The 26,151-nt window shown below is 34.0% G+C and overlaps 1 protein-coding gene and 1 pseudogene across 1 annotated transcript; both read left to right on the top strand.

Moving 5' to 3' along the window:
- The first annotated feature begins 3,306 nt into the window (after positions 1-3,306).
- LOC133305236 (uncharacterized) lies at positions 3,307-10,936 on the top strand. Its single transcript, XM_061505399.1, has 13 exons — positions 3,307-3,321; positions 4,096-4,610; positions 5,319-5,521; positions 5,602-5,799; positions 6,051-6,122; positions 6,746-6,841; positions 7,435-7,514; positions 7,684-7,762; positions 8,045-8,255; positions 8,375-8,571; positions 9,446-9,551; positions 9,798-9,887; positions 9,988-10,936. Exons 2-13 carry the CDS (start codon positions 4,100-4,102, stop codon positions 10,719-10,721), a joined length of 2,577 nt encoding a protein of 858 aa, XP_061361383.1. The 5' UTR covers positions 3,307-3,321; positions 4,096-4,099; the 3' UTR covers positions 10,722-10,936.
- Positions 10,937-15,487: 4,551 nt separating this feature from the next.
- On the top strand, positions 15,488-22,946 carry LOC133305246 (uncharacterized; annotated as a pseudogene).
- Positions 22,947-26,151: the final 3,205 nt, after the last annotated feature.

Genomic DNA, 26,151 nt, shown 5'->3' with positions numbered 1-26,151 from the left:
AGATGTGTTCAACCTATTATTATATGATACTCGCATTATTACATCAAAATTATATTATTATAAATGATGATTATATTGTCTATTAGGGATGTTCATCAACCGATCCAAACCGATTCAAACTGCAGAGACCGAACCGAAAAATCGAAAACCGAAAAATCGAAAAAATCAAAAACAAAAAAAATCACAAAATTTAATTGGATTGGATTGGTTAGTGAAAACTGATCCAATCCAAACCGATCCAATGATTCCCCAACTTTATCAAGTAGCCTTTCCCTAATCATAACACAAAAATCATATAGCAAAATTTTAAATCCAAGACCTATTAACCCATCATGTTGGAGAAAGTGGGTTATGCTTGATACATAATATATTTTTATTGGGCTTGATGTTTATCATTTTAAATAACATAAGTTATGTCATTTTAAAAGAGAGATACACACAAAAAATAGAAATCGTGGGAGAGAGAAAGTGGGTGATTTTTTTTAATTTAAAATTTAAATAAAAAATTTATTATGTGTCTATCTCTCTTAAAATGACATAATTTTATGTCATTTAAAATGACAAACATTTTTTCCATTTTTTTTACATGGGTTATTGTTGTACAACAGCTCCTCTATAGAAAGAAAATTTGGGTTACTTTCTATCTCAGGGAACCATATAATAAATTCTTTGTTAGAGATAAAAGATGGTAATTCAACTTTTTGTTGTACAATGCTTATAGATTGCACAATAATCATCAAACTTTACAAAGTCGATACATACAAAAGATATGTTATTTGCATAATAATCATTATATAAATCTTAGGTTTTTCAAAAAATAAAAATCGATTCAATCCAAACTGAATAAAATTGGATTGGATCGGATCAGATTTGAAAAAAATCTAAACTGAATGGATGATTACACGATTAAACCTAAGAAATTGGATTAGATGATTTTTTCTTCCAAAACTGATTTATTCCAGATCGCGAACACCCATATTATCTACGTATTTAATCTTCCAATCCTTTTTTTATTATCGTTAAATTAAATTGAAATCGAAGATCTTAAATATCATAATTTTTTATTTTATTTTTCTCTCCCTTTTTTTTCCAACTAACTACACCTAGGGGTGTAAATGGGCCGGGCTAGCCCAGCCCAGCCTACAGCCCGGCCTACATTGAGCCCGGCTCAGGCCCGACCTTTCAGAAAAGTAGAGTAGGCTTAGGCTTATAAAAAAGTTTTTTTAACAAATAGGCCATAGGCCAATTTTGTCAAGTCCGGCCTACAGCCTTGTAGGCTGGCCTATTTAATTTATTAAAATAAAATAATAAAATAATATTTATTTTATGTGTCAAAGACTCAAAGTACCAAATACCAATATCTCTTACTTTTTGTGCTATTTTATTTTATGAAAGGAAAACTTGTCTAATGTCTCCAAATTTTACATGTTGTTGCAGCTTAATACCATGGAGGTACCTTGCTGAATTATGATGTTACTAATGAAGATCTTTCAATAATACTCTTCTTTCCCTTGTCTTGATGGTGGTTTAAAGATTTTTAGATAAATGACATTCTCTTGAAGATTTTATTTCAGCATCCGGTAATTGTATTTTTCTTATTTTTTTCATTTCTTTGACTCTATTCCTCTATGATATACATGATAGAGCTGAGGTATTATGTTGACTCTTTCTTGTTTGTCATTTTTTTTCTTATGAGAAGTACTAGTGCATACATGAATGGAACTTTCTTTGCTCTATACAATTATTTTTTTTGCTTAGTATTTACAGTGGGAGGCCTACAAGGCCTGTAGGTCATGTCAGGCTTTCTTATTTTAAAAAATGGACCGGGCTTGACCTACAAATAAAGCCTTAATAGGCCAGTAGGTCAGATAGGCTGAATTTTTTTTTTACGTAGGCTTGGGCCGAAAAGGCCAAAGCCCAGCCCATTTACACACCTAACTACACCTCTTGTTTTCTATTGCTAATTTAAATATATTCTAACAGTAATAAAAAGATAATAAAAATGGAAAGATAAAATAAGTAGGAAATAAAATCATTCCCTTCTTGAAATATATTATTTATACATATTCACGTAACCACTACTACTAGCTTTGTTAAAAAAAAAAAAAACAACAACTTGGTAACTTTTGTTCTCTTAATATTATTTTAAGGAAAAATGTGTGTATTTTTAAAAAACATACGATATTTTTTAAGAAAAAGATAAATATAAAAAGATATGAATTTTATTAAAATAATAAAATAAAGGTGTGAATATCAATTCTTTGAATCTAACCCACCTCTCTTCAAAGTTTATGTCAAAGGGTACATATTTTTTCCTTATTTTTTTTTTTTGGTAAAGTATTTCCCCCTTATTTTAATTTAGAGATAACATATTCTTATTATTAATTTTTTTTATGACCACTTTAATTACGTATTCAAAAGTTTTTTTCTTTTCTTTTCGTTCTTCAATCTCTCCTTTAATCTAATAATAATCAAAATAATAATAGAGTGAACATCTTTAATTTATTACTTCTTATTTTTTCCCCAAAAAATACCCATCTTCACCGTTGTGAGCAAATTACTGGATGGAGAATGAGAAAGTGAGCGTCAATGGAACTAATTTGCAATATGGCAGATTTCTTGGGTGTGGATTGTTTTCGACGAACCTTGCTCCGTAAAGTTTTGATACACAGATGAATCCCCATCAATCATCATCGTTTTGCTGTGAAGGAGATAGATACGAAGCTGAAATACTCCTTATGAAGAGTTGAAGTTTGATACAAAAATGTTATGATGTTTGTGGGTAATGTATTCTCTTCCATTTCAATGTTTACACCTTATTCCTAACCCTTATGCAATTGAAACCTGCTCTCATGTCTCAAGAGTAAAAATGAAAATAATAAAACTTTTAGGACTGAAATGTAAATTAGGATAAAAGGTAATTATAATATAATATGGAACAGGTTATATTTACAAAAAATATTTGTTTACAAACTCTTATAAATTACTTCTTCCGGTAGAACACTGATTACACACTATGTTCTCGAGTAAACATAGTGTAATTGTGGATCATTCTACGTATAATATTATATAAATTAGTTCTTACCTCAGTATCTATCTACACGGGTTGCAATGTATAAAACCTCCACTTTGTGTAAAAAAGATAACTGACAAATCAGTACCTACCCCCACGGAGCAACACCAGGTCGTGACATATCAACTATATAAATCCATGTGCAATCTTTTGAGTATATTCATTCATTCATGGATCATGCTCAAACTTGGATAACCAGTTTTACAACTTCAACGCCCGTGCTTTATTTTTTTGTCCATTGTTCATCCGTGAGTAATTTGTTTTTGTCTTGGTGGTCTGTCTGTCTTTCTCTTTCCTAGTTACCAAGTTAATATAACATGTTGTCTAGTCGTATTCGTTAGCCTTCCCTCTCCCATGTTGTAATTCCGGGTTGGCAGTGTTATTATTTAGTTTCCATATCAAATTAACCTTATCTTTCACGAGATTATATCCCATGTTGTAATTCCGGGTTGGCAGTGTTATTATTTAGTTTCCATATCAAATTAACCTTATCTTTCACGAGATGATCTCCCATGTTGTAATTCCGGGTTGGCAGTGTTATTTATTAGTTTCCATATCAAATTAACCTTATCTTTCACGAGATGATTTTAAGCGTTACTTCGTTGACGACACCTGCACTGCACTCCAACCTGCTTTGTTTTTTACTATATATATATATATAATCCATTCACATGTTTATACTGTCTTAACCATTCCCCTTTGTCGTCCTCTGCTTCCTTGTGTATGTTATGTTATCCTTCTCTCACTTTACTGAATTTCGAGTGGTCTTGTTTCTCTCTCTCGCTTCAATTGAGAAATCCAAAGTCACTTTTTTTTTTTTTTTTTAATTTTATCTATTTGTCTTCTATTCAATTTAGCCAAGTTCTTAATATCTGCTTTCTGGGTTGTGTTCAATTTCGTTTTAGCTCTACTTGATATGAGGTTGTCTATTGGGTAGAGTTTGATGCTTTTTCGTTTTAATCCATTTTGCTTAATCTAAGATTGTTTGTTTTTTGGTTTGTGTTCTACTTTGGATTTCTCAGGTGGATGGAGGCTTTTGTGTTTGTGTTTGTGTTTGTGGTCCTTGTGCTGTTTGGTAGTGCTGGTGGTAAAGAGTGCACAAACACTCCTACCCAATCACACACGTTCAGGTATGAGCTGCTGGCATCAAAGAATGAGACGTGGAAGGCGGAGGTGATGTCTCACTACCATTACCATTTGACACCAACCGATGAATCGACTTGGGCAGATTTGCTACCGAGGAAGTTCTTGTCAGAAGAACACCAACATGATTGGGCGGTGATGTATAAGAAAATTAAGAACATGGGTGTGTTCAAGTCACCTGAAGGCTTTCTCAAAGAAGTGCCTTTGCAGGATGTGAGGTTGCTTGTGGGTTCCATCCATTGGAGGGCACAGCAGACAAACTTGGAGTATCTGTTGATGTTGGATGTGGACAGGTTGCTTTGGAGCTTCAGGAAGAACGCTGGTCTACCAACTCCTGGAACACCTTATGGAGGGTGGGAAGGTGCAGATGTTGAGCTAAGGGGTCATTTTGTTGGTTAGTTTATTTATTTCATTAATCCTCTTAACTGTTGTTGTTTTTGTTGTTGGCTTTTATTTACCAAATCTAACTTGTGTCCTCGTTTAATGTTCTTTATTAATACTCACCTCTTTTGCTTTCTTAATGAAGACTTAAGATGCAATGAAAGCGTAATAACTCACATTACACTTTTATTCGAATTGTTATTGGTAGATTAACCCTGTGGTTGGTTCTTTTTAATCTAAAATACAAAAGGGTATAACTGCATAAGTCCTCTCTTTTTTCTCTTGTAATGCTTTTTCCACTTTTTTGCTTGGTATTATTTTAGTCAGAGCTGAGAGAAGATTAGAGTATTTGTTTGAATAAAAACTGCAGTTATATTTAGAGAATATTTCGTAGTTGATGTTTTACCCACCCAAACAGCAAACAAATGCTCTCAGGCTTTTGTAAAGCTTGCCTTTCTATGTATATGGTTATCTCTGAAGGACTCCTTGGACACCATGTATTTCAAGTACTGAATTTTATTTGCTTGGTTTAAGGTTTGTTCATAGCTTCTGAAATATCACTTACACACTAATGTGTAGACACACAAATGCATGTTTGGTTCTCCTTCGGATTTTAGTGCTCTGCCATCTAGCAAGTACATTACCCCTGGCTGCAACTTTCTGCCTCTGCAGTTTACTTTTCAAGGTTAATTTATAATTGCATGTTTTTGACACTGTGAAGGGCATTACTTGAGTGCTTCAGCTCTAATGTGGGCCAGCACACAGAATGGTAGCCTCAAGGAGAAAATGTCAGCTCTTGTTGCTGGTTTGTCTGCCTGTCAGGAGAGAATTGGAACAGGATATCTCTCTGCATTTCCATCTGAGTTTTTTGATCGATTTGAAGCTGTTCAATCTGTGTGGGCTCCCTATTACACCATTCACAAGGTATAATTAAAAGTGGATTTTGATTATGCAAGCGCTTTTGGCCTTAGTATAGTGGGATTTCAACTATTCAGCTTTGACAGATTTTGGCCGGCCTGTTGGATCAACATACTATTGCTGGAAACCCTCAAGCTCTAAAAATGGTGACATGGATGGTTGATTACTTTTACAACCGAGTGATGAATGTAATAACAAAGTACACTATAAATAGACACTATCAGTCACTGAATGAGGAAACTGGAGGAATGAATGATGTCCTTTACAGATTATACAGCTTAACGGTACGTTAATCAGTTTTTATAGTTTCCTCAACTCTGTTATTGCTTCATTTGTATGTATAATTTTCTTGACTTGTAGACTTTGTTGATATAAGTATAGTCATTAACAGATATGGATTCTAATCCTTAGTTGAGAGATTATTTTATAAGCAATGGCTTACTTGTAAAATAGTTTTCATGATTATAGCACATGTTACCTAGTTATTGCTGTAAACTTCAATTCTGAAGTAAAGTTGTCTTGTTATTCTATGCAGGGAGATTCAAAGCATCTATTGTTGGCTCACCTTTTCGACAAGCCATGCTTTTTAGGGTTGCTTGCAGTGCAGGTAGTGATAACAATATTTGTTATGACAGAATTGCTATTTAATCTACGTTGTCTTATATAGTTGTGGCTGTAAGTTTCAAGGGGTTTCACCATTACAGTTGTCTTTCAAATTATTGTTAAAATCAGTTGTATTGCAGTTATAACTAATGTTAGCTTTTAGATGAGTAAGTACATCTTTGAGAGTGCACATGATATATTATATATAGCAGAAAGTTTCTATGTAAAATTTACGAGAATATAGTTTCTCATGCGGCATGGGACAATACATATACAAAAAAGTGGGTGGGACCTACTAAGGAGAAGAGAGAGAGAGAGAAAAAAAAAACAAGTGGGTCTCATCCACTTTTTTGTGTGTGCGTGAGAAACTATATTCCCAAAATTTAATTATTTCCTTATTTCAAGTTTAATTTTTATGAAAAACAGATCATGTTAAGAAGAAAATATTGACAATCGATGTTCATCTTTTTATGCACACAAAAAAATTCCCCCAACTTGAATATTATATATAATGTTGTGCTCACCTCCAAAGGAAACAATTACATTTTTGGATGTGGAATTTAGGCATTATATCTAAGTTTATAACGAGGCCCAAGAATTAATTTTTAAACTTTCTTCTTCATGTAGGCTAACGACATAGCTGATTTTCATGCTAATACACATATCCCAATTGTTGTTGGATCTCAATTACGGTATGAAGTCACAGGCGATCCACTTTATAAGGTGAATACTTTATGCACAATGTAGACTCATGATGTAATTCTTCTAACAAAAAGTGGATTCTTCTAACAAAACAGATTACTGATATATAGTTCACTAAGTTTTAATGGAATTGTGTTTATTTACTATTTTTTTGTATAATATCATTATTAGTTTTTAAATTACATTATGTAATTTATAGATTTTGCTTATGATATTTTCTCAATGATCTAGTAATTAAAACTTCTGTAGTCAACGGCTTGTGAAATTAACTAATTCTCTTGGTTGCATAACTTGAAGATATTAGTCATTCAAACATCCCTATTTATACGTATAGGCATTCAGTCAGTGATAGTTTGTGAAGTACACTTTCACTCTGAATGATATAAAAAAATACATAAATTGGTATTGGCACTATATGGTTCTTACGTCAAAGTAAATTGGTATTTCCGTCCACGTCACTTTCACTCTCCTTGGATCATTGCTTTCGTTTCTTCCCCTATATTGGGTATGTTTAGTAGAGTTGTATCGGAAGTAATCATTATGCGAAGTATAACTTACCATTTTTCATGCCTTTCAACTTTCTAAGATTTATTCTTGTTTTTTTGTTATGTTAGGATGTTGGGACATTTTTTATGGACCTTATAAACTCTTCTCACAGCTATGCAACTGGAGGGACATCAGTCAGTGAGTTCTGGTATTAAGATGTCAGCATTTTTGGTTTCAGTTTTTCATATGCATTTAAAATTGTCCATTGAATAGTTGTTTTCTACTGGGGCATCAAGTAGTAAGTGTTCTGTTCCTTTATTTGTTGGTAATCAGTTCTAGTTTTGTTTCTTAACTCCTTTACTTCAATTCTTGCGTAGGAATAATCCAAGGAGAATAGCAGACAACCTGAAAACAACAGAGAATGAAGAATCATGCACAACTTATAATATGTTGAAGGTACAGCCAATCATTCATCATTTTATTAGCTCATCATGTAATGCTTGGGAAGTTAAAAAATGTGTATGTGAAAAAATTTCTTTTGAACTGTTGGAAGAGGGATGACTTATTATTACATGTTAATTCATCGGTATATGTTTATGATTTTTTTTTTTGTATATGTGTTTATATGTAATTGTGACATAATACTTGATATTCAATCTCAGGTTATTTCTATTGAAGTACTTATGTTGCCGTATAATGTTTCCATTATCTGAGCACCCAAAAATAAAATGATTCCAGGTTTCTCGCCACCTGTTTAGATGGACCAAAGAAGTCTCTTATTCAGATTATTATGAGCGTGCCTTAACAAATGGTGTACTCAGCATTCAAAGAGGAACAGATCCTGGTGTGATGATTTATATGCTTCCACTAGGTCTTGGGGTTTCCAAGGCTAAAACTGGACATAGTTGGGGAACACCTTTTGACGCTTTCTGGTGCTGCTATGGAACAGGTGTGCATTTATTTTGTTTATTCACTTTCCAAACTGCATCAAACTGCACCATATTCTTTGTCAACTCCTTCATACTCTTATGAGTCTTATGTTCTCAATTTCTTTTTCCCGTTCATTAGGAATTGAATCATTCTCAAAGCTGGGAGATTCTATCTATTTTGAAGAGGAAGGGAAAAATCCTACTCTTTACATCATTCAGTACATATCAAGCTCATTTAATTGGAAATCGGGGAAAATTTTGCTCAATCAGACAGTTGTTCCAGTTGCTTCAAGGGATCCTTTCCTACGAGTGACATTTACATTTTCTCCTAATGAGGTACCTATTACTTTGTCTCACGGCATCTCAGTTATCCAAATATACATCATAGATACATTTTAGATTAAACATTCTCATAATGCCAAATCTGGGCAACATTTGGTATCTCCTCTCCTCAACCCCTTCTCCACTAAGGTTTTCATTTTCCAAAATGTTGGGTCCTTTTGCTACTTCTTTTGGTTTATGTATGATAATTAGCATACATCTTGGTAGTATGAGAAATGAAAAAGAAATTGGAGTATAATTTCTGAGATTAGTGTAATACCAGTACTTTCACATCTCACCTCTTAATTTTGGAATTTTTGTCTTTCGTCATTTTGACCTCCAGTCTTTTATTAATAGAACTTGAAAAAATGCAAGTAGTATTGAGATTTAGAACTGCCTCATCAAGGTGATTATTAATTGAAGATAGGTTCATTATGACACCAAAATTGGAGTATAATTTCTGAGATTAGTGTAATACCAGTACTTTCACATCTCACCTCTTAATTTTGGAATTTTTGTCTTTCGTCATTTTGACCTCCAGTCTTTTATTAATAGAACTTGAAAAAATGCAAGTGGTATTGAGATATAGAACTGCCTCATCAAGGTGATTATTAATTGAAGATAGGTTCATTATGACACCAAAATTGGGTATCTCAACTTGATTATTACAATTTAGTTGTTCAGATATATTTTAAATTCTTAATTGCTAAACGAATTAGCTAACAGATAATGGATAAGGTGTAATATCTTCTGATGAAAGGTGACAGACTGGTGTGACTTATAATGCCATTTTTTCAATCTTATTTGAGCAGAAACCAAGAAGAAATTAAGTATAGATTCTCGACATTTTTCTTCTACAACCAATCTTTTTAAATCTTTACTTGTGCAGAAAATTGGTACTTCTTCTACACTAAACTTTCGACTACCATCTTGGACTCGTAAGGATGGTGCCAAGGGGATATTAAATGCTGAGACTTTATCTCTGCCAACTCCAGGTATGAATCTCTCTTTACTTCTTTTTTACTATCCAAAAGTAGAGATTCCACTATTATCTAATTGCTCATGCGCGCACACACTAGATGCTAGAATTCTTAACCACCAGCAAAACAATGTTCTTTGGCCATTCCTTTAGGTTTGGAAATACACACACACACTAGTAAACTATATATAAAGTGTAGTTTATAACAGAAAAATTTGGGACTTGAAAATTGGAAATAATATTTTATTTTGTGGTCCTCTAGGAAATTTTTTGTCAGTCACACGACAGTGGAGTGCTGGTGACAAGCTGTCCCTTCAGTTGCCCCTTACCCTCAGAACGGAAACCATAAAAGGTAGCTTCGTAAGATAATCAACTAGTGTTAAGCCTTCAATCGTAAACATGTTCTAGAATTAGTTTACATTACTGATTTTATGTTCTTTAATGAAATTAAGATGACAGGCCTGAATATGCATCTGTCCAAGCAATTCTTTATGGTCCGTATCTTCTTGCTGGTCATACCACCGGTGATTGGGACATTAAAGCTGAGGCTAACACATCTGTTGAAGACTGGATTACTCCAATTCCTTCCAGTTACAATAGTCAACTAGTTTCTTTTTCCCAAGACTTTGCAGAATCAACTTTTGTTTTAACAAACTCAAACCACTCACTTACAATGCAAAAACTACCTGAATCTGGCACTGATTTGGCTCTTCAGGCAACCTTTAGACTTATCCCTAAAGAATCTTCCTCAAAGTTTTCAACATTGACAGATGCTACTGGTAAAGAAGTGATGTTAGAACCATTTGATCTTCCTGGAATGAATGTGATTCACCAAGGAGCAGACCAACCTCTTGTTGGAGATTCTTCCGATGGAGGGCCATCTTCTGTTTTTCTTGTGGTACCAGGATTGGATGGACGAAATGGAACAATATCTTTAGAATCCCAAAGCAATAAGGGTTGTTACGTGTACACTGGGATGAGCTCTGATGCAGGAGTTAAGCTCAGTTGCAAGTCTGAATCTGACACTACTTTTAACTTAGCAGCAAGCTTTGTTGCTGGGGAAGGATTAACCCAATACCATCCTATCAGCTTCGTCGCTAAAGGAAGAAACAGGAATTTTCTTTTGGAGCCATTATTCACCTTCAGAGATGAACATTATACTGTTTATTTCAACATTCAAGGTTGATATAAGTTAAATAAACACTATATAAGTTCCATCTGTAAAGGTTCAAATATAGAAAGAGTAATGATCAACAGAATTAATAAATAGGAAGTTGGTTGCAGCAGTATGACTCTTGACCTTTCTATTTCTACTCCTTTATAAAGAATACGGGAAGAAGTGGTGATTATGCATCACACTAATTGTAGGTGTTTTCGTTAATAATATCAAAATATGTATTAACCCTTTAATTACTTGCTATATTGTGGTCTATTTGCTATATAATATTAATATGGTATGAGCACTGTTGATTAAACATGAGTCATCAACTTAAAAAATAAATAAAAAATAAACAAAGCTCTGGTTGGGACTATGTATAATAACCAATTTGTTATCCCTCTCCTAATGTGCATTCATTCTTTTCTTCCTATGTAATTGATTTTTTCTTCCTTTTAATATACTCTGTAATTGAAAAAACCTATATTTTATGAAAGCATTTGGATAATCGATTTTCTTGTTTTCATCGGTTATGCTTTTATATTTATAAGGAAATATCCTAGTGCAGTAATTTTTTATCTGATATTTGCTCTGAATTGTCTCAAAGTGCATAAAATCTTGAAGATTATGATCTTATTATATCTCACTTTTTTTACCAGCTTATTATGATTTGGTTGTTGATTCGGAGATCCACTTTTAACATTGATTAACAAGTTTCTTATATCTCCCTAAGGGGTTGGACCGAGGAGAGATGGTGGAATGCATCAATTTTACATAATTTAGTTAATATTATTCTTTTATTGTATGCATTTGATTAATATTTTTATTTTATTTTTATGCATTTCGGTTACCTTTATGAGATTTAATTAAAAAATTATAAATTATGCAAACTGTTAAAATAAAAAAAAATATAATGTTGCCACTTTCCCAGGCATATACAGATAATATTCTTCTTTCACTTATAGCATTTATTACCATTCATTTTCTTCATATTATTATAAGTAATATATTTATATATTTTTAATATGTAAATAATATATTTAGTTGAACCCGGTTGAACTAATTATTCAATAATCCAGTACTTCGACCGAGTCGATGACATATTGGAGTTTTACAACACTGGTTATGTTGTTGTGGGTAATGTATTCTCTTTAATTTCAATGTTTACACCTTATTCCTTACCCTTATGCAATTGAGGGCATATTTGGTACATAGTACAGGATAAGGCCTGATAGTATAAGGCCTGATAGTCTAAGGCATGATTGTATAAGAGTTGATTAAATTTTAATACTATCCAGCATTTGGCATGATATTATATAAGATAATAAATTGTATAAGATAATATCATCCAATGTTTGATAATACACTGTATTATACTAGATAGGTTAAAAATAAATATTTTTGTCAAAAATACCTTTTAATAATAAATTTACATAATTCTTTCAAATATATGAGATGATATTATTTTTTATAGAAATATGTTGATCAGTGTGTCCAAAAAATATATTAATTTTTATAAAAATAAAAATCTCCAATATTTTAAAAAATTATTTTTTATTTTAATATATTAATATTAAAATAATATATTAATTCTTGAGAATTGCATTGGTTAATACATCAACCTCTTACCAAGCCTAATCCTACTCTCCTATGCCTGATTAAGTTATGCGTCATTTTGATGTATGAAGGGATCCTGTTGTATAAGCTTATACTATACGATGGTCACACCAAACAACTAAATATGTCGCAACGTATAGTATAAGCTTATATTATCAGGCCTTATACATCACACCAAACAGGCCCTGAAATCTGCTCTCATGTTTCAAGTAAAAATGAAAATAACAAAACTTTTTGGATTGAAATGTAAATTAGGATAAAGGGTATTATAATATAGGAAAAATATTCTTCCTTTTAAAAATAATTATTTTAGTTAATATTAGTGTTTTTATTTAAAATTTAAATTAAAAAAAAAAACTTACACATTTTTTTCCCATGATTTTCTTTGTGTATCTCTTTTTTCTTATTTTAAATGAGACAATTTTATGTCCTTTAAAAAAAACACCACACCGTATACTATAATATGATTGAGAAAACTTCCCAAGTTATTTTAAAAGTTCATTTTTTTATCACAAGTTATTTTTAGTTCCTACCTCTGTATCTATCTACACGGGTTGCAATGTATAAACCTCCGCTAGTGTAAAAGATAACTTGCAAATCAGTACCCACGGAGCAACACCTGGTCGTGACTTATCAACTATATCCATGTGCAATCTTTTGAATATATCCATATTCATTCCTGGATCATGCCCAAACTTGGATAACCATTGTTCATTGTTCATCCTGTTAGAAAACAAACTCCAAAAATCTAAAAAAAGGATAAAAACTAAAACTAAAAAAAATCTAGAAATAAAATGTGAAAGCATGCACCACAATACTAGCCTAGGTCACAGGGGGATGCAACTTACATTTAAAATAAAATAGCAAAAAGTTTGTTTCCATCTAAAAATAGAAATGTCAATCAAATGTTGTATAAATAGAGGAATGCCGTGAAGAAGAAAATGTGGGAAAAGCAGTACCGAAGTACTCATTTGAGAAAAGAAAATAGTGGTATGTTCTTGATGAAATTGTATTTTTGAGGGAAAATTTTCTTATAATAAAAGCCCATTTTTCTTCTGTATTATTCTGCGCCATAAAATTTCCTACACATCCCTGAGGTAGTGTTTAGTTGGGAAGAAATTTTTTTAAAGTGGGTAGTTGTCTTTACTAGGAAAGACGTTGGAAAGTTAGTTTAGTAGAAAAGTGTAAAAAAAGTTGTTTAGTAGCGCAAATATTACTAGGAATATTAGGTTAAATATCCTGATGTGTGTTTGGTTAAAAATAAAATTGTGATGGGAAACATAATGCAAAAGACAAAATTAACCTTCTTATAAAATTATGCATTTTTACTCATGTATTCTCGATTCTTTTTTCTTGGACATGTGCATTGAGGTCTCCATCCTGATGTGTGGATGATGAGGACCTACATTTCTATTCACATACTAGATAATCACTGTGGAAACTTTTTCTTCACCAAATTTATATTTTCGAAGTTCATAAAGTATTATATAATAAAAAGAAAATAAGTGGAAGATGGCAAAATAGTATATCGGATGATCAGATTTTTACAATTCAAGAAAATATCTCATGTGATACAAACATAAATTTCAATCGGAGCTGCTACTAATCAAACCAAAAAATTGTACTGGCCCAATCAATCATATTAAAAGAAACAACTAAACCCAAACATATTCATCGGATAAGAATCTGTTGCCCTGTTGATGAAAGAACCCAAACAGTAGGATTTTTATGAGCAGCAAGAGATACAAAAGAAAATTTGAAAAGAAAATAAGCCAAAAATAAGATGACAGAAATAATAAAGTGTTTTGGATTTCCTCTTAGCAGTTTCGAATCCACCCAAAAAAAGTTGGTATTATAACCTGTTTCAAAGACAAAAAAAGTTGGTATTATAACCTGTTTCACTTGCAACCTATACCTGATTCCATTCATCTATACTTTTAACAGAACACAAAGCTTAGCTCCTCGTTTCTTTTCGTCGTGGTTTAATAGGGAGAGGGGTATATTTGTCAATCCATTCTCCACCTTTTTCACTTATCTGATACCCTAAGGTGGTGTTTGGTTGGGATCTTTTCAGCGGATATCTATGTTTCTGAAGTATGGCTTTTAAAAACACCATGTTTGTTTCAACGTATTTTCACCAAAAACCCATCTATCCAATTTGTCTGGATTTATGAGAAACATAGATATCTGCACTGTTTAGAAACCCAATTTGAAGGTGAGATTTTTCGAAAAACCGGTTATCTGACTTTTAATGCACTGTTGATTTCATAAAGTTACCTAATTTTCCCAGTAAAGTTTTTCCCCACCAAACTACTTTTTTTACATTTTTCTACCTATCTCACTTTATCTATCTTTCCAATCATTTCTCTATCTATTACATTTCATTACTATTCTGAAAAATTTTCCGAAACCAAACGCCCCCTAAGAGAATACTACATGTTGAAACGGCTTCTTCAACAGTGTGGAAATCCAATTTTTACACTTCTTCTTGGATTGCAGGGGAAAACAGTTTGATGGGGAAATTTTGCAAAAAGCTTCAACCAAAGGTGGTTGGGTCAGATTCTCAGAAGCACTTACTCACCAAAATTTTAACTTCTCCCCAACCAAACACTACCTTACTAATTTGTTTATGACTTAGTGGTCTGTTTGTGTCTTTCTCTTTCCCACTTACCAAGTTCAGATAACATGATGTCTAGTCGTATTTGTTAGCCTTCCCTCTCCCATGCTGTAATTCCGGGTTGGTAGTGTTATTTATTAGTTTCCAAATCAAACCTTATCTTTCACGAGATGATTTTAAGCATTACTTCATTGACGATACCTGCACTGCACTCCAACCTGCTTTGTTTTTTTACTACATTTATATGTATATCCATTCACATGTTTATGCTGTCTTAACCATTCCCATTTGTCGTACTCTACTTCCTTGTGTATGTTATGTTATCCCTCTCTCAATTTACTGAATTTCGAGTCCTCTTGTTTCATCCTTAAATAATCAAATCAACCTAAAAACTTAAAAGTAAAGATTCATCAATGGTTTATATATTTCTGCCCCTCACATGAGATTTTATGGGCTTGAAAGATGAATTTTTCTAAGATGCCCCTCGTACGAGAGCCTATTGGACATGAAAAGTGAATAATACACGGGCTACTAAAAAATTTCACAAGAAAAAATGAAGACAATGGAAAGCAATGAGAATCGAAGTAGTGACTACTTAGTCACGAAGACTCTCCGATACCATAAAAAGAACCAAATCAATCGAAAAACTTTGTTAAGTGATGAGTAATCAATGATTTATATACTTTTGTCACACTCTCTCCGGCTTCAATTGAGAAATCCAAAGTCACTTTTTTTTTTTTTTTTAATCTTTTTGTCTTCTATTCAATTTAGCCAAGTTCTTAATATCTGCTTTCTGGGTTGTGTTCCATTTCGTTTTAGCTCTACTTGATATGAGGTTGTCTATTGGGTAGAGTTTGATGTTTATTTTTTTGTACCCATTTTGCTTAATCTAAGATTCTTTGTTTTCTGTATTTTTATTTTTATTTTGGTTTGATGTTCTACTTTGGATTTCTCAGGTGGATGGAGGGTTTTGTGTTTGTGTTTGTGGTCCTTGTGCTGTGTGGTAGTGCTAGTGGTAAAGAGTGCACAAACATTCCTACCCAATCGCACACGCTCATGTATGAGCTACTGACATCAAAGAATGAGACGTGGAAGGCAGAGATGATGTCTGACTCCGATTACCATTTGACACCAACCGATGAATCGACTTGGGCAGATTTGCTACCGAGGAAGTTCTTGTCAGAAGAACACCAAAATGATTGGGATATGATGTATAGGAAAATTAAGAACATGGGTGTGTTCAAGCCACCTGAAGGCTTTCTCAAAGAAGTGCCTTTGCGTTATGTGAGGTTGCTTAAGGGTTCCATCCATTGGAGGGTGTTGAGATGTGGACAGGTTGCTTTGGAGTTTCAGGAAGAACGCTGGTCTACCAACTCCTGGAACACCTTATGGAGGGTGGGAAGGTGCAGATATTGAGCTAAGGGGTCATTTTGTTGGTTAGTTTATTTATTTCATTAATCCTCTTAACTGTTGTTGTTTTTGTTGTTGGCTTTTATTTACCAAAGCTAACTTGTGTCCTCGTTTAATGTTCTTTATTAATACTCACCACTTTAGCTTTCTTAATGAAGACTTAAGAAGCAACGAAAGCGTAATAACTCACATTACACTTTTATTCGAATTATTATTGGTAGATTAACCCTGTGGTTGGTTCTTTTTAATCTAAAATTCAAAAGGGTATATCTGCATAAGTCCTCTCTTTTTTCTCTTGTAATGCATTTTCCACTTTTTTGCTTGGTATTATTTTAGTCAGAGCTGAGAGAAGATTAGAGTATTTGTTTGAATAAAAATTGCAAAGAGAATATTTCGTAGTTGATGTTTTACCCACCCAAACAGACAACAAATGCTCGCACGCTTTTGTACTGCTTGTCTTTCTATCAATGTTATTAACCACTCGGAGAACATAATCGTAACTCAGTCTTTTAGGGTAGTTTGTAAATAAAAAATTTGTAAATATAATCTCTCCTAATTTATATTAGAAAAATTATAAATATACTCAAATACCTGTAAAAAAATATATTAATTCCAAACATTTTAATATGAAAAATAATAAATTACATATCATGTCTAACAAAAGATCAGTCAAACATATAATACTAGTGATACTGTTAGGTTCAGTAGATGTCATCTCTAATTATAAATCAAATCAAAATTCCCTGCATATTGAATAACCAAGAAAATATTATGGTTATAGGTACATAATCTATGTAAGTCAATAAGCAACAGAACACTCAAACATTTCAAAAGAAAACAAATCATTCTTGGGTGAGAGTAAAAAAAAAGACATCAATTGATCAAAAAAAACCATTTTTGTTTTATTATTTTTTTATGAACCGGGTCTGGTCACGTGTTGAACTTTCAGCCTCTGCAGTTCACTTTTAAAGGTTAATTAATAATTGCATGTTTTTGACACTGTGAAGGGCATTACTTGAGCGCATCAGCACAAATGTGGGCCAGCACTCGGAATGCTATCCTCAAGGAGAGAATGTCAGCTATTGTTGCTAGTTTGTCTGCCTGTCAGGACAAAATTGGAACAGGATATCTCTCTGCATTTCCATCTGAGTTTTTTGATCGAGTTGAAGCTATTCAACATGTGTGGGCTCCCTATTACACCATTCACAAGGTATAATTAAAAGTGGATTTTGATTATGCAAGTGCTTTTGGCCTTAATATACTGGGATTTCAACTATTCAGCTTTGACAGATCTTGGCCGGCCTGTTGGATCAACATACTATTGCTGGAAACCCTCAAGCTCTAAAAATGGTGACATGGATGGTTGATTACTTTTACAACCGAGTGATATGAATGTAATAACAAAGTACACTATAAATAGACACTATCAATCACTGAATCAGGAAACTGGAGGAATGAATGATGTCCTTTACAGATTATACAGCCTAACGGTAGGTTAATCAATTTGTATAGTTTCCTCAACTGTGTTATTGCTTCATTTGTTTGTATAATTTTCTTGACTTGTAGACTTTGTTGATATAAGTATAGTCATTAATAAATATGGATTCTAATCCTTAGTTGAGAGATTATTTTATAAGCATTGGCTAACTTACAAAATAGTTTTCATGATTATAGCACATGTTACCTAGTTATTGCTGTAAACTTCAATTCTGAAGTAAAGTTGTCCTGTTATTCTATGCAGGGAGATTCAAAGCATTTATTGTTGGCTCACCTTTTCGACAAGCCATGCTTTTCAGGGTTGCTTGCAGTGCAGGTAGTAATAACAATATTTGTTATGACAGAATTGCTATTCAATCCACATTGTCTTATATAGTTGTGGCTGTAAGTTTACGGGGTTTCACCGTTGCAGTTGTCTTTCAAATTATTTTTGAAATCAGTGGTATATCTGTTATAACTAATGTTAGCTTTTAGATGAGTAAGTACATCTGTGTGAAAGTGCACATGATATATTATATATACCAGAAAGTTTCTACTTAAAATTTATAAGAATATAGTTTCTCATGTTGCTTGAGACAATTTTGTCTCATGCACACACAAACAAGTGGATGTGATCCACAACAGAGAAGAGAGAGAAACAAAACAAATGGGTCTCATCCACTTTTTTTCGTATGCATGAGAAACTATATTCCCAAAATTTAATTATTTCCTTATTTCAAGTTTAATTTTTATGAAAAACAGATCATGTCAAGAAGAAAATATTGACAATCAATGGTATCTTTTTATGCACACACAAAAATCCCCCCCCCCCCCCCCTTGAATATTATACATAATATTGTGCTCACCTCCAAAGAAAACAATTAGATTTTTGGATATGGAACTTAGGCATTATATCTAAGTTTGTAACGAGGCCCAGGAATTAATTTTTACACTTTCTTCTTCATGTAGGCTAATGACATAGCTGATTTGCATGCTAATACACATATCCCAATTGTTGTTGGATCTCAATTACGGTATGAAGTCACAGGCGATCCACTTTATAAGGTGAATACTTTATGCACAATGTAGACTCCTGATGTAATTCTTCTAACCAAAAAGATTACTGATATATAGTTCACTAAGTTTTAATGGAATTGTGTTCATTTACTATTTTTTGGTATAGTACCATTCATTAGTTTTTAAATTACAATTACATTATGTAATTTATAGATTTTGGTTGTGATATTTTCTCAATGATCTAGTAAAACTTCTATAGTCAATGGCTTGTGAAATTAACTAATTCACTTGGTTGCATAACTTGAAGATGATAGTCATTCAAACATCCCTATTTATACGTTTAGGCATTCAGTCTATCATCGTTTGTGAAGTACTCTTTCAGTCTGAATGATAGGGAAAAAAAAAAATACATAAATTGGTATTGGCGTCCACCTCACATTTTTAATTTGGTAACTGTATGGTTCTTACTTAAATTTTTCATGTCTATTTGTAGCCCTCTGTGTCTTTTTTATTTTTTACTTTTGGTCTTTTTTTTCATTTTGAAGTTTTTCCTATATTGCATATTGTATTTGTCTAGTAAATCTGTTGTTCAAACATCAAATTCCATGTCTATTCATTGCGTTCGTTTCTGCCCCTTTATTAGGTATGATTAGTATAGTTGTCTTGGAAGTAATCATTATACAAAGTATAACTTAACATTTTTCATGCCTTTCAACTTTCTAAGATTTATTCTTGTTTTTGCGTATGTTAGGATGTTGGGACATTTTTTATGGACCTTGTAAACACTTCTCACAGCTATGCAACTGGAGGGACATCAGTCAATGAGTGGTGGTAAGAAGATGTCAGCTTTTTTTGTTTCAGTTTTTCATATGCATTTAAAATTGTCCATTGAATAGTTGTTTTCTACTGGGGCATCAAGTAGTAAGTGTTCTGTTCTTTTATTTGTTGGTAATCTGTTCTAGTTTTGTTTCTTTACTCCTTTACTTCAATTCTTGCGTAGGAGAAATCCAGGGAGAATAGCAGACAACCTTAAAACAACAGAGAATGAAGAATCATGCACAACTTATAATATGTTGAAGGTACAGCCAATCATTCATCATTTTATTAGCTCATCATGTAATGCTTGGGAAGTTAAAAAATGTATATGTGAAAAAATTTCTTTTGAACTGTTAGAAGAGGGAAGACTTATTATCACATGTTAATTCATCGGTATATGTTTATGATTTTTGTTTGTATGTGTTTATATGTAATTGTGGCATAACACTTGATATTCAATCTCAGTTTATTTCTATTGAAGTATTTATGTTGCCGTATAATGTTTCCATTATCTGAGCACCCAAAAATGAAATGATTTCAGGTTTCTCGCCACCTGTTTAGATGGACCAAAGAAGTCTCTTATGCAGATTATTATGAGCGTGCCTTAACAAATGGTGTACTCAGCATTCAACGAGGAACAGATCCTGGTGTGATGATTTATATGCTTCCACTAGGTAAAGGGGTTTCCAAGGCTAAAACTGGACATAGTTGGGGAACACCTTTTGGCGTTTTCTGGTGCTGCTATGGAACAGGTGTGCATTTATTTTGTTTATTCACTTTCCAAATTGCATCAAACTGCACCATATTCTTTGTCAACTCCTCCATACTCTTATGAGTCTTATGTTCTCAATTTCTTTTTCCTGTTCATTAGGAATTGAATCATTCTCAAAGCTGGGAGATTCTATCTATTTTGAAGAGGAAGGGAAAAATCCTACTCTTTACATCATTCAGTACATATCAAGCAGATTTATTTGGAAATCGGGGAAAATTTTGCTCAAGTAGAGAGTTGTTCCAGCTGCTTCATGGGATCCTTTCCTACGAGTGACATTTACAATTTCTTCTAAAGAGGTACCTATTACTTTGTCTCACGGCATCTCATTTATCCAACTGTACATCATACATACATTTTAAAGTAAACATTATCATAATGCAAAATCTGGGCAACATTTGGTTTCTTCTCTCCTCAACCCCTTCTCCACTAAGGTTTTCATTTTCCAAAATGTTGGGTCCTTTTGCTACTTTTTTTGGTTTGTGTATGATAATTAGCATACATCATGGTAGTATGAGAAATGAAAAAGAAATTGGAGTATAATTTCTGAGAATAGTGTAATATTATTACTTTCACATCTCACCTCTTAATTTTGGAAATGACGAAGTATGCCGGTAAAACTAGCATAATAATTATACAAATGATGCTTGCTTTTGTTTGAATTTTAGTCTATCGTCATTTTGACCTCTTGCCTTTTATTAATAGAACTTGGAAAAATGCACGTAGTATAGAGGTTTAGAACTGCCTCATCAAGGTGATTATTAATTGAAGATGGGTTCATTGTGACACCAAAATTGGGTATCTCAACTTGATTATTACAATTTTGGTAGATATATTTTAAATTTTAATTGCTAAACGAATTAGCTAACAGATAATGGATAAGGTATAATATCTTCTGATGAAAGGTGATGGACTCGTGTGAGTTATAATGCCATTTTCTCAATCTTATTTGAGAAGAAACCAAGAAGAAATTTAAGTATAGATCCTCCACATTTTTCTTCTACAACCAATCTTTTTAAATCTTTACTTGTGCAGAAAATTGGTACTTCTTCTACACTAAACTTTCGACTGCCATCTTGGACTCGTATGGATGGTGCCATGGGGATATTAAATGCTGAGGCTTTATCTCTGCCAACACCAGGTATGAATCTCTCTTTACTTCTTTTTTACTATCCAAAAGTAGAGATTCCACTAGTTAACACAACTAGATGCTAGAATGCTTAGCCACCAACAAAAAAAAGAGCTCTTAGTCTTAGGTCATTCCTTTAGGTTAGGAAATACACACACACACACACACACACAAGTAAACTATAAATATATTTGTAGTTCATAACTGAAAAATTTGACACTCGAAACATGGAAATGATATTTTATTTTGTGGACCTCTAGGAAATTATTTGTCAATCACACGACAGTGGAGTGCTGGTGACAAGCTGACCCTTCAGTTACCCCTTACCCTCAGAACAGAGACCATAAAAGGTAGCTTCGGAAGATAATCCATGTGTGCTTTTTACCAGTATAAATTCTTCTGTGAGAGCATATATTTCTAAAGGAAGAATTAGTTTACATTACTGATATTGTGTTCTTTTAATAAAATGAAGATGACAGGCCTGAATATGCATCTCTTCAGGCAATTCTTTATGGTCCCTATCTTCTTGCTGGCCATACCACCGATGATTGGGACATTAAAGCTGAGGCTAACACATCTGTTGCAGACTGGATTACTCCAATTCCTGCCAGTTACAATAGTCAACTAGTTTCTTTTTCCCAAGACTTTGCAGAATCAACTTTTGTTTTAACAAGATCAAACCACTCACTTACAATGCAAAAATTACCTGAATCTGGCACTGATTTGGCTCTTCATGCAACCTTTAGACTTATCCCTAAAGAATCTTCGTCAATGTTTTCAACATTGACAGATGCTATTGGTAAAGAAGTAATGTTAGAACCATATGATCTTCCTGGAATGAATGTGATTCACCAAGGACCAAACCAACCTCTTGTTGGAGATTCTTCCAATGGAGGGTCATCTTCTGTTTTTCTTGTGGTACCAGGATTGGATGGACGAAATGGAACAATATCTTTAGAATCCCAAAGCAATAAGGGTTGTTACGTGTACACTGGGATGAGCTCTGATGCAGGAGTTAAGCTCAGTTGCAAGTCTGAATCTGACGCTACATTTAACTTAGCAGCAAGCTTTGTTGCTGGGAAAGGATTAACCCAATACCATCCTATCAGCTTCGTGGCTAAAGGAAGGAACAGGAATTTTCTTTTGGAGCCATTATTCAACTTCAGAGATGAACATTATACTGTTTATTTCAACATTCAAGGTTGATACAAATTTATTTATTTTTTATTTTTTGAATAAACATTATTTAAGTTTCATCTGTAAAGGTTCAAATATAGAAAGAGTAAATAGGAAGTCAGTTGCAATATTATGACTCTTGACCTTTCTATTTGTACTCCCTTATAAAGAATACCGGAAGAAATGGTGATTATGTATCACACTATTTGTATTTGTTTTTGTTAATAATATCAAAATGTGTATTAACCCTTTAATTACTTGCTATATTGTGGTCTATGTGCTATATAATATGAATATGGTATGAGCACTGTTGATTAAACATGAGTCATCAAAATTAAGTTGCAAAATTCTTTTTGGTATTTAAATTAGTTCACTTTTGTATTACTATGTACAAGTTATTTACCATGTTCTCCTTAAATAAAATGTTATTATTCCTTATCCCTTCAATAAATCACTTTTTTTTTTGTATAACTTGGAGGGTATCCTCGTTCAACCTCCTCTGGTCACTTTGTCTACAGCCCGAAGGCTACCCCATTGGAACAACGGCTTCATCGAGCCTTCACTACCAGAGACTAATCCTCTCTTCAAGGAGAGAGATTTTGCAAGAATTTGCTTGAGACAGGTTTGAACTCCTGACCCAAGTAAATCCTTGTAAAGTCAGTTGACCCTTGGGGTTCTTCAATAAATCACTCTTAATTAAACGTTGGAGGCTGATTCAAATTTGTGCACATTAATTAGCAAGCTTTGAGTGGCATTCCACATAGGCAAACGATGCTGCACAAACACAGTCAAAGACGGAGGCCCTCAGAATTGGGCCAAAGAGTTGGTTGTGGCTCAAGTCCAAAGTACCCAATGTAGGAAGCAGTAGATATCGTTTTGGGTATAGGCCCCCAGAGGTTATTACACGATAAATCCAATGATATGAAATAAGACGTAGGCCCAAATAATAACAACGTTAGCGCCGTAAAGCCAAACTCCACCGGTGTTGGTGCTTCAACGAATAATGAGACATCGTTAAGCTGTTGCAGTTTTGAAAAGAGGAAAGTGAAAATGTAGAGACGCTCGGTGGGTGCATGAAAGTTTGGGAATTGGGACCCTGACATGTTGATTTATACTGTTTATTGAAGTCTTCTAACGATTTTGCCCCTTTTTTGGTTAATAAATAGGGAAGTCAACTAGAACTTTTTGATTTTTTAACTTCTCTTTGGAGACTTGGAATAAATGACCATGAAATACATTATAATTAATGAATGGCATAGGCTAATGTTGCGTGGTAAAAGCATTTTTTAAATTATAAAGCTTATTTAAATTTTGTGTTATATTATATTATGATTATTTTAAAAATACTTTTAGTATAATTTTCTGTTATTTTAAATTTTGTGTTATAATTAAATAATTTTTATTTTTTAAAAAATGCTTTTATTATTAATTTTTTCTTAAATTTAAAGCAAAAGAGTTAGGCTATCACTTAGGAAGGGAATCAGAATTTTCGGCATTTTGATTTGGTGTTTCCACTATTCTGATTTTTTTTTTACATATTCATACACATTTACATCTTCTTACTCCATTGCAATTCTTCAAGCATTCTATTGTGTCTAAAAAGGCTCTTGATTGGAAGTATCATTGTTCATGAGACGAATTTCAATCTATCCTCGGAGGAGGGTGAGAGTGTGCATGACAATTTTTTCGGAATCAATTTTTTTTTAATTTATGTTCCCAGGAACAAAAGTAGATAATAAACTCGTTTGATAAAATCGATTTATTTTCTTGTTCCCGGGATAACCCATTTAATTTTTGTGCTGGGAAACAGAAAAAAGAATCAAAAAATTTCTGTTTTTTTGTTCCCTGACACAAAATGAAAAACACTTGTCTCTCTCAATTACTCTCCACTACTACCATCATCACCACCACCACCACCCTCCCGACACGACAACCACTACCATTGTCGTCGTACCACCAGTGCCGTTGTCACCACCACCACGATTCCACCGCACCATCACCACCACCTCCACCCATCGCCACATCACCACCACCATATCACCATCTCTGATACCCGGACACGTGAAATTTTGAAAAATATGTGTGTCGGACACCAATACGCTCCGATACGTTCCGACACGCGTCCGACACGCAGTAAACATTTTAGGACACGCAGTCAACGCTCTGACACGTTCTGACACGCAGTCAACTTTTTCCGACACAGAGTCAACGTTATGACACGTTTTCGACATGTTTTTTTTTTTAGTTCTAAATTTTATTTTATTAACTAAAACATAAAATAATAATTCATAAATCGTTTTTTCTGTTATGAAATTTGACATGAAAAATTAATAAGGTACGAAAAATTATTTTTGTTTATATTTATGTTATGAAATTTGAATATGTGATTGTTTATATGACTTAATATGGGCTGTTGTATGTATTCAATATAAATTATATTATATATATTAAAAATATTATTTAATATCAAAACGTGTCCCAACGTGTCGAAATATGATATTTTTTAGAATTAACATGTCGGCGTGTCGTGTCATGTCCCGTGTTAGTCTCAGTGCATCATAGATCACCACCACCACTACCATGCCACCATTACCACGCCACCATCATCGCCACTATTGCTGCAACCACCACCACCAGCATCGTCGCAACCACTGTCGTCATCACCACCACCAACTACCACTACCGTCGTCGCAACCACTGCTGTCTCCACCACCACCATGTCATTACAACCACCACCACCATTACCACCACCATCACCATAGCCACTATTGTCACCACCACCACCATGCCATTACCGTCGCTGCCACCACCACCACCATCATCGCAGCCACTGTCGTCATCACTTCCACCATTGTCACCACCGCCGCAGCCGCTGTTGTTTCCACCACCACCGTCACCAACCACCACCACCATTATCGCAGCCACTGTCGTCACCACTACCACTACCGCCACCAACTACCACCACCATCATCGCAGCCACTGCATCTCCACACCACCATGTCATTACCACCACCGCCACCACCATCACCACAACCACTGTCGTCACCACCACCATCATGCCATTACCACCGCCACCACTTCCATCTTCGCAGCCATTGTCGTCACCACCACCACCATTACCACCGCCACCATTGCCACCACCGCCATCGTCGCAGCCATTGCCATCACCACTACCATTACCACCATCATCATCGCAGCCACTACGTCTCCACACCACCATGTCATTACCACCATCGTCGCCGCCGCCACCACCACCACAGCCATTGTCGTCACCACCACCATCATGCCATTATCGCCGCCGTCACCACCACCATCATCGCAGCCAATGCTGTCTCCAGCACCACCGTGTCAATACCACCATCGCCGTCGTCAACACCACCATCGCCGCAACCATTGTCGTCACCACTATCACCATGCCACCGCCACCATCGTC

The sequence above is a fragment of the Gastrolobium bilobum genome, unplaced genomic scaffold, assembly GCF_033153095.1.
Source record: "Gastrolobium bilobum isolate Gb01-03AN ecotype WA unplaced genomic scaffold, APGP_CSIRO_Gbil_v1 utg23571, whole genome shotgun sequence".
In the NCBI taxonomy this organism is placed as follows: Eukaryota; Viridiplantae; Streptophyta; class Magnoliopsida; order Fabales; family Fabaceae; genus Gastrolobium; species Gastrolobium bilobum.
The sequence above is the reverse complement of the archived record's forward strand: the minus strand, read 5'-3'. Positions and strand labels throughout refer to the sequence as shown.